The sequence below is a fragment of the Lactuca serriola genome, chromosome 4 (assembly GCF_051521515.1).
Source record: "Lactuca serriola cultivar US96UC23 chromosome 4, Lser_US96UC23_V15, whole genome shotgun sequence".
In the NCBI taxonomy this organism is placed as follows: domain Eukaryota; kingdom Viridiplantae; phylum Streptophyta; class Magnoliopsida; order Asterales; family Asteraceae; genus Lactuca; species Lactuca serriola.
This window is the reverse complement of record NC_136411.1, coordinates 101179405-101189999: the sequence shown is the minus strand read 5'-3', so window position 1 is coordinate 101189999 and position 10595 is coordinate 101179405. Positions and strand designations below refer to the sequence as shown.

The following is a 10595-nucleotide window of genomic DNA, read 5'->3' as shown; positions in this document are numbered from 1 at the left end:
ATGAACAAAATTTAATTTCGAATTAAACTATAAAGTGACCCAAAATATTAAAACTTATAAGAGATTTCTCTTATAACATGAAATCATACATTACGCTACTTTAGGGAAGTTGACTGGAAATCCGTTAGAGCGTCAACCTTTTTTTTAACGGGAAAATGTTGAAAATCTCCAAGGAACTATTGCCTCAATCCCATTTCGGTCCTAAATTTGTCCATGGGGTTCTAAACTTTTTTTTTTTCAATTTGGTTCTTTAACTACTTTGAGTTCCCCTGTTGTTTGTCATTTTGTAATAGGAAAAATCGAAAAAACCGTCTCATTTTTGTTAGGAATTTTTTTTTTTGTCTCCACAAGGGGTCCTGGGTCCTTCAAATTTTTTTTTTTTTAATTTTGGTCCTTTTTACGGTTTTACCTAAACTATCCATTTCCTGATGACTTAAAACATGCATAAACATACACATGAATACATATAAACATACACATGAATACATATGCACATACAAACACACACACACACATATATATATATATATATATATATATATATATATATATATATATATATATATATATACATGAATTTATATGCACATGCATACACATATACATACATACACATACACATACACATTTATACACATTCATTTACATATGAATTTACTTACACATAGATACAAACACAGAACCCATAGGTTCTAGGACAATTTAATTTCATATTTTCATTTCCGACTAATTATGTCCCTAGTATTTTCAGCAACATAATCTCAATACACATATATTCCAACCAATATGAAATCATGTGTCAGTTAATTACATTCTTTCATGTTTCTAAATCATCATGATGCATATATTATTGCCTCACCTTGGTGCATATTAGTATACACCCTAATATTTGTTATGCATGTAATATGACCTCACCTTCTTACATTAATAAACATCCAAATATATGATAAAATTCCTTTTGTTCAAGAAACCAGAACTTATGAAAGTCTTTAAAGTTTTGGACATTGAATTACATCATTGTCTTTATCTTTATCATATCTACCCTAATTCCTATATGATTTATTACATACCCCAAGAATTTGGGACTTCTCAAAATCCAAAAGTCGCAATCAAAAAGCTTCTGACTACACAAAAACTTCGTCTGAGGATATAAGCTATGTTATATATAAACTTTCTTCTAAGTTCTTCCAATTTCTATTGGATAATGGCATTATACATGTAAATTCATCTGTAAGTTTAAAATGTTGATGTGCCAAATAGATTTTAATTCAATTTGTAGAAACTGAATCAAAATAAACATCACCTGCGCCTCATTGACGAAGAAATCTCTGTAAGCACTGAAACCCTAGATGCTCTGCGCAAAATCTCTCAAATTCATGAACATCAGATCCGCCTTTCTCTCTACAAATCTCTTGTTCGATCCCCACAATTACGTCGTCCCAATCCCTCAAAAACCCATCCCAATTCGCCTCTCTTGCTTCACATATAGAGTCTAAGATCTCTTGCAACCCAACGATCCGTCGACTAACACTTCTCCTGAATTCTCTCACTGTCGGGTCAATCCCAGGAACCGAATCAAGCGTAAATAATAACTTCATCAACGCCTCATTGATCTTGATTCGTTCCCGATTGTTGCTTCGCACCGCATCAACTGTATCCTGCATTTGGATCAGTCGTTGTAGTTTATCGGCTTGGGAATCGACGGCTCTTACCTTGTTGATTAAGTTGCGGATTGCATGAGATCTGTAAGCTGATTGAATCTTAATAGCAGCGGTGGATTGACGATCAGAGAGGTGAAAAGTGATAGGGGTTTCGGTGGAAGTGGTTTGGGGATTAGCGTTAAAATTGTTATCTTCGAAGGCGTAAGTGACGGTGGTGGTGGTGGTGGTGTCGGCGGAGTAGGATGAAGAGGAAGAGTACAATCGGGTTCTTCGTGAAGATTTCATGGCAGAAAGCACTGCACAGAGATTGATGGTGATCGAAGTGTGAAAAGAGAGTGATGAGGATCGTATTTTTCTGATATTACGGAACAGGTGTCGGTAATTATTTATTCGTTGGTCACGTGACCGTTCTTATTTTAATGGATCGTCATTCTTTCGTCACATATATTACGAAAATAAAACTAAAACTTTGAAAATGATTTTCGTCTTCAGTGAGGTGGACTTAAAACATCATCAATGTTAAAACTGATAAAAAAAAACGCACCGCAGATAAAGCTAATCGCAAAGAATTCATAAACCGCAACCGATAAATCGCAACAGTAATAAAAACCAATGGTTAAGTTTTATGTTTTTTCAAAAACCACAAATTTGCGGTGCGGTGAGGTTATTAGTTTTCAAAAACCGTAAAAAAAAACCGCACCGCATCGCATATATTATATACAACTTTTTTTATTAATTACTAATATATTAAATATTAAAAGTAAAACAAGTTTTATGAATAAAAGATAAATAAAATACTAGAAGATAAAAGTTTTGGTTTTTTTTATGTTTATCTTTGAAAAATGATGAAATTAGACAATTTTAAGAAATTATTGTTAATTAATATTGATTTGACATTTTTAAGATATTAATTGTTTGTAATTTAAGTTAAATGTCTTATACCTTATGTTTTTTTTTACTATAAGTAATTGGGAAGTAATTCGTACACAACAATTTTTTGTCATACACAACAATTTATGCATTACTGAGTTGCACAATACAATATTTTAAAGCATCAATTGTTGTGTATGAAGAAAAATTGTTATGTACAAATCATCTCCCTAAGTAATATGTTTGAACTCTTGAAACCGTTTGAGCTCTAAATTGTAGTTAAAAAACACACAAAATAACCGCACCAAATCCATTTGGTTAATAAGCGCAACACAGAAAAAACAAAATCCCATCGCAAAAATAACCGTGTAACTGTACCACAAAAATAACCGCACCAAGCGGTTTTAAAAATAGATTAACTGCATTTACGGTTAGTGGTGAAGTTTTAGCTCACCCTTAATTAAAACCATCTTATTACGTAATAAAAATTGGGAGATTTATTATTAAATTAATTTTAATCTTTAATTATATTATATTTTCAATAGTAAATTTGTTATAATATCGTTTTCAAAAAAAAAAATAATTGATATGTCATCATCTATTTAAAATATTATGTAAACACAATTATTTGTTTAATCGTTTTTTAAATATATATTATATCTAAAATATCACAAACATACAAATCTTTATATATATAATCAAGATAACATAAGAAGGAAAATTTTGCTAGGTAAATAAGAAAATTTGTATATATATAATTTTTTAGCAAACAAACGAAATAAATAATTACATAATTCAAAAATAAGATGATTCACAAGAAAAACTTTATAAAAAAACACTTTCATGATTAATTTTAATGTAAATCAAGAAAAAATCATTTTTATTACAATTTTAGTGAATATTAAAAAAAATTATCGTAAAAATGAATCATCAAAACGTTTTTTCAGGACTTTTTTTGTTAATCATGTTATTTTTTATTCATCTAGTGATTAATTTGTTTTGTTCGGCAAAAAAATATGTCGAAAAAAATACTTTTTACCTTGCTAGAAAATCATATATATATATATATATATATATATATATATATATATATATATATATATATATATATATATATATATATATATATATATATAGGGAATGGTTATTTGGAAAACAAAAAAACCTTAAAATTAAAAAAAAAATGCATAAAAAAATACTTAAAGATCACAAAAAGAAATTTTGAAATTTTTTTTGAAAAAATCGCAGCTTATATATATATATATATATATATATATATATATATATATATATATATATATATATATATATATATATATATATATATTACGAAAAAGTTATTAGGTCATAAAAATATAAATAAAAAAGAATTTAAAATATTATATAATTACTAAAAATATATATATTTTATAAATAAGCTGTCCATAAATATTTCGTAGAAATAATTAATTAGTTTATAAATAACAAATATGTAATACGAAAATCAAATTAAGAGGGTAAAAATGTAATGTTATTAAAAAAAATGAAGAGTTAATTTTACCATGTGTATATGTATATTAACCACATAATATAATAAAAAAGACAATTAAGATATATGTTTCAATGGTTTTAAATAATCCACAAAAAAATAATTAATAATAATAATAATAATAATAATAATAATAATAATAATAAACTACATTTGAAATGATCTTGTTCAGGACCGGTCCTGAGAAATTAAATATTTTTAAAGGCCCAGGACGAACAAGAAAAAAAAAATGCCCTTCTCTTTATTATAATTTTTTATTTTTAAATAAAAATATATAATAAAAACAATTAGGCCTTGTGCAATTGTCCATTTTGCCCTCACTCAACGCCCCCATGATCTTGTTAAATGAGAGATTATAGTTGTTGATAAATTATCTAAATATGTTATGAGCTTCACTGTTGAGTTTAAAACATCTCATTTATGATTAAGAAATTAATAGTTGTTGTTTGCATTATGGACTTCTTGTATAATTAGTTTTAATTTTGAAACCTTCTTGTTTGATGTATCAATTTTTTTATATCTTTAGAGCAATTTTATCTGATTGAGCTTGAATATGTCTACATTTTCAAGTTCAAATCTTGTTGTGGAACCAATGACTACAAAAAAGTACTTCATAACCTGCAAAAATCTCCAAAACCATCATCACCATCTCGCATCCTATGTAGAAAGTTATATTCTCTTTATCCCATCCGTTCATTTTTCTTCTATGGCTATATCATGTTTACTAAACTGGTTTCTTTAATGTATAGAAAGAACTAAATGTTTGGTTCTATAATTGTATGCCATGTACCTCTTTACCCAATTTACTTAAATGTAAAAAATATGGGTTTACTACAAGAGTTGCGGGGGCATCAACTTTAAGTTTAACTCGACAGAAAATGAGATAATTCAAAAAAGAATTGTCAATGCTATGGTGATATATACTCGCTTGTTGATACATTTTACGGAAAAAATTTGGTTGTTATCAAATAAATGTTGTATCGTTAATATTCGTCTAAATGTGTAGAGTAAATCGGGGGCATAATTAAAACTCTTTTTGTTCTACAAAATATATATTGTTTTAATTAATTGTTATAAGATCCTACATATATTCTAATATTTAAAGTTTTAAAGTAATATTAATGAAAAAAAATTAAGAACGTTTTAAGTACATACATATATTCTAATATTTGAAGAACACTTACTTGAAAAGATGATATCCTACTGATGTTTAAGACAACCATTCTAGTATATGATTCTTTCATTTCCGGTAATGATGTCTTATTAATCGAATTTTGTGGATAAATTTACACACTTGATAGTGGTGCACTCATATATGTGTGTTTAATGTATCAATTAAACCATAGGGAAAGTTTTAGAACCATAGTCATTTGGTCTCTCAAATTATGAACAATGTCTTTCATCGTACTATAAATAATTAGTTTTAAGGACTTTATAAATTATTATGCAAATGTTATGGTATAGTGATTTATAAACAATAATTTTTCTCTGTACACAACAATTTGTGCTTTATAGAGTTTTACAATATAAAATTTTAAAACATAAATTATTGTGTACGAAAAAGACAACAAATTGTTGTAAACGAATAAGCTCTCATATAAATATACCCTGCACCTAAATTATTAAAAAAACTAACAATTTATTTTCCATCAATTAATTATTCTTCAGCAGCCTCTCTATCAAAAGAGCAAATACCAACTAAAGTCAAAAGCTAGAGTATAAACTTACAAAATGGTCAAATTAATATAGATACCTTTTTTGTTTTACAATACAAATTTTTAAAACATAAATTGTTGTGTATGAAAAAAAACAACAAATTATTTTATACGAATCAGTTCTCATATAAATATACCCTACACATTAGTCATTAAAAAAAAAAACTAACAATTTATTTTCCATCAATTAATTCTTTCTTCAGTAGCCTCTATGCCAGAAAGAGCAAATACCAACTAAAGTCTAAAAGCTAAAGTATAAACTTACAAAACGGTCAAATTAATATAGATACCTTTTGTGTTTAAAGAATCATAAGCACTAATGGCTACAAACAACAAAATATGCAAAGATTAAAGAATATGTTGCGATGCACGTTTCAAATTGTAGATAAATTTAAAGAAAAAAATATTTTTACATCCAGGGACGGAACACAAGCATTGTAGTTAGGGGGCTGAAATAAAACTTCAAAACAAAACCATATAGACAAAAAAAAATTGGTTCAAAATTATGACATATCAAAATTTGAAACAAGAAAACTAATAATAAATATTGTTACATCCCACTTCAAAGTGGAACTCGCCGAACTTTTGCATTTTTGAAATCTTACACAATTGTTTCTAGACTAATCGTTTCGGCAAGTTCCCTTTCAAAGTACAAAATCAATGAGTCGTTCAAAAACTCATCTTCCATCTTATTACGTAACCTTGTTTTAATAAGGTTTATCGCTGAAAATGATCTTTCTGTTGTAGCAGTGGAAACCGGAAGAGTAAATATGAGACTAGCTACTCGATAAATAAGATGAAAGTTAGCCATTCTTCCGGTCTTTATCAACCATTGACACAACTCTGAAATAGATGTGATCAATAGTTTATAATTTGTGTGTTTAACAACATCAATCTCATAGTGTTGAAGTTGCAACTTCAAAAGTAATTTCTCTTGTTCACTAAAATCTTCAGGATAAAACTTTTCCACTAACCGACATACATCACCACTTCGAAAAGGCTCATTAACCTAAATAAACAATATATTATGATTTTACACTCGTATACAAGTTGATATGAACTACATAAAATATTAACTAATAATTATATAAGTTACCGATTTATTTTATTATATTAAAACCTAAATAAACAATATATTATGATTTTACACTCGTATACAAGCATAGTAGTTATAGTCTTCATATTTTACATATTGTATTTGCATACTAAATGTCTAAATTACCACAAGTTTAAAAAACAATAAATAATATTTAATATAAGTTTGTGAAGAGTCTATTTCTTCACAGGAATCGAGTGGATAGCAATATTAAAGTAATTCTCAGTGATTCTTAGTTGTCAGTCTATAACCAAAGCTACACTCCCCCTTTAACATATAGAAAGAGAAACAATAAAAAAAGAGAGAAGGCAAGTACATACACAAAAACATGAATGAAAATTAATACCTGAAAACTCTTGTGGAGAGCGAAGAGCCGAAGAAGATAACAAATTATTTGAGAGGGACGGCAAACGAAGGAGAAAAAAAGAGCGAGCGGAAAATAAGCGGTCCAACGACGGAGAAGCAGTGGTCCGGCGAGCGGCCACAGAGACCGGTGGGAGAGATGCAGGTGGGCGATAGACGACAACGTTTTTCCGGTGAGATTTGGAATTTTTCCGGCGTCGATATTTCTAGGTCTCCATTGTTTTCTTAAAAACCCAAATCTTTGAGTTAAAAGAATTTTATGTTTGATTTGATTTTTTATTTTGTTTTATAGAGAGTTTCTTAACTTAATTAATTTCCTAATGTAATACGTATTTGGTGAGTGATTTTCGGATGAGTTAAGTTTATCACTTGATAACAAAGTTTTGTAACTTACATCACATATACAGGTGAACTCAAAACGGAGGGACCACTTGGCAAATATACTAATATTGGATTTTTTTTATAAAAGAAAACTATATATATAAAGTATTATGAGCCTTAAAACCGGAGAGGCCATGGCCCCTGACCCCTCTTAACATCCTGGTTACATCAAATGTAGCAATTCCTACCATTGTTTGAGAACTCTACATTATCTTCATATAAAATTTGTAGCAAAAAGTAAAAGGTTAATAATTTTTAATAGAAATGCAAGCTCCTACAGTTTCACCCTATTGCAAATTGATACATCAATAAGGAAGAAGAATACATCCAACACTGGATCGCGTTCCTGCGAATAACAATGCAATAGTATAGTTTTTGTTTATTTTTAACTTAATAGATTTATTGGTTAACAAATTAATGTTGACCATAAATCCCCTTGTGGTAACGAATTCAACTGTTCCACTACAGTTCTCAATTTTTTTTACCTTATTGAATAAATTAGTTTTATAGAAAAAAATATATATATCATCTTTATAATAAGAGAAATTAAATATTCTTTTATTTTTGTTTTTATAAATCATCCTACTTAACTAAATGATGATATATGTCATATTAATATACTAAAATATAATTAAATTTTAATAAATATGTAGGAACATTTAGGGTATGTGGTGGAGATCTGGATACCAACTTGGAACGTGATACCACCTTTCGAACTGATATTTCTACCCTATACCTGGGTTACAAGAAATTCAGTCTAGGATAATCCAAGTGGACACTTACGTTTCTAGACACAGAAAACGTAAGCCAATATGCTAGAGGATTCTGTGAATGTATAATGAAAAACGAGAGCTTAAGATCGTAACCCCCTCCTGAAGAGAAAGAGTTATAAATATATTAAACACGATTAGGGTTTCATTAGGGTTGGACCGTTATTAGTTGCTTTGGAAACAAGTAATATCAATCCAGATTTAATGACGATTTAGGGTTACCAAAAACTAACAAGTTTCGTTAGTTTTACCATAATCACCCGCGGAGGCGCTGCCCCTCGACCCCGCCCGCTGACATGGCAGCGGGACCCCATCCAGTGGCTCTGCCCCTTGGACCCCGCTAGGGGCGCTACCCCTAGACCCCGCCAAAGGGGCGCTGCCCCTTTGGATACCTCAGACACGGGGGCGCTGCCCCCGAACCCCCGACTAGTCGTCGAACCGGCTTCTGACTCGATCTTATACATGTGTGCACTCCGCACAACCCCGTACATATATTAGAGTACAAATCATGAAGCCTCTTAGCTCACATGTTGGTTCCAGTTACTTAAAATGACATGGTGACACTAAAATCACCAACAAAATAAACATTAAATGTTACACATACCACTATTTAATTAAATATGAATATTTATATGAACAAAAAAATTAAAAGTATATTTAATTTGTCGTAACCCGTTCCATCACAAGACACACTTACCTCTAATCAGGCCCAAAAGTTTTGGGTTCATTTTTTCATGTCTGGATTAGGTTATTTTTGTCATCCCTCCTTGTTTTTGGAAACGACAAATATATTAAAAAACTAGAGCCTTCACTTAGCAAGGAACTAGATTAAGGACCAAACAATACAAAACAAATTGAAAATTACAAATCAGAAAACGGAGAGATTAACCACTCCTCCCAATTGCAAATACTATTCTTACTTCTATGCTTCAATCAGTAAAAAACCATTGACTTTATGCAATCGATACCATAAGATGGTGAAGTCCCCTCCATTTGGAATAGGCGTTTATTTCTGAATCTCCATAAATTCCACAGCAAACCATAGCAGATCGCCACCAGCCTTTCCTTTTTCTTTTTGAAGTCCCATCTTGTGCCAGCCAATTGAAGAAGATCATAAGAATTCTTCAAAGAGTCCTGAACATGTGATAATCCACACCAACCCAATATATTATTCCTGATCATAGTCGCAAATGGACAGTTCATAAGAACGTGTTCTGAACATTCAACCGCCCCAATACACGAACAGCACAGCAAGGAATTTACTGCAATACCTCTCTTGTCTAACGCCACAGTGGTTGGAATTCTAGCTTGTACTGCCCTCCAAATAAAACATGTCACCTTAATGGGTACCACCTTACACCAAAGAATCACAGAAGTCTCAGGGATGTAGACCTGCGAAACATCCACAATCTTTCTGAGACAGTTGACCGAGTAACTGCCATCACCTGATAATTTGCAACTCCAGTGGTCCAGTCCCGTTCCGAGGCGAATATCAATAATATCCATAGTTAGGGCAGAGACCGCAGAGTCTAAACCCAGATCACCCGGTCTAGACTTCCAACTCCATACATGGTTCGAATCCACAATTCTTTCGGATACCTTACATCTTTTCTTTGTTTCTAGTTCAAATAGGGTAGGGTATTTAGTCTTAAGATTCTCAGACCCCAACCATTGATCATACCAGAAGAGTGTTTGTTGCCCCGACTCCAGCACAACATTGAATATGTCATGGACATCTAACCCATACTCTAATAATGCATGTTTAATTCTGCAAATATTATTCCAAACCCCAACACACGATTGATTAGATAAGTATGCACCGGGTTTATTCCATAAGTTATGTATTCCGGAGATCACTTGGGCCCAAAGGGAATGGCTAACATTCTTTAGTCGCCACCACCATTTTACTAGTAGCCCAATGTTTAAGGCTTTTATGGAACCCACACCAAGACCCCCATTACTTTTGGCAGCCAGCACCTTCTCCCAACTGACCTAGTGGATTTTCTTACACCCATCACAACCACCCCAAAGAAAGGACCGCCGAATCTTCTCCAATTCCTCTAAAACTCCCACTGGGGCTTTGAACAAAGAGAGATAGTAGGTAGGCAGGTTACCGAGGACTGACTTTAGTAAGGTTAGTCTGCCACCAAAAGACAGTGATTTAGACTTCCACACGGAGAGTTTGGAGTGAAATTTTTTAATTATCGGCTT

At 31.0% G+C, this 10595-nt stretch overlaps 1 protein-coding gene across 1 annotated transcript; it reads right to left on the bottom strand.

Annotated features, from left to right (window-relative positions):
- Nucleotides 1-944: 944 nt before the first annotated feature.
- LOC145102192 (BAG family molecular chaperone regulator 5, mitochondrial-like) lies at nt 945-2029 on the bottom strand. Its single transcript, XM_079039573.1, has one exon. The coding sequence runs from the start codon at nt 1944-1946 to the stop codon at nt 1311-1313; it is 636 nt and encodes a 211-aa protein (XP_078895699.1). The 5' UTR covers nt 1947-2029; the 3' UTR covers nt 945-1310.
- Nucleotides 2030-10595: the final 8566 nt, after the last annotated feature.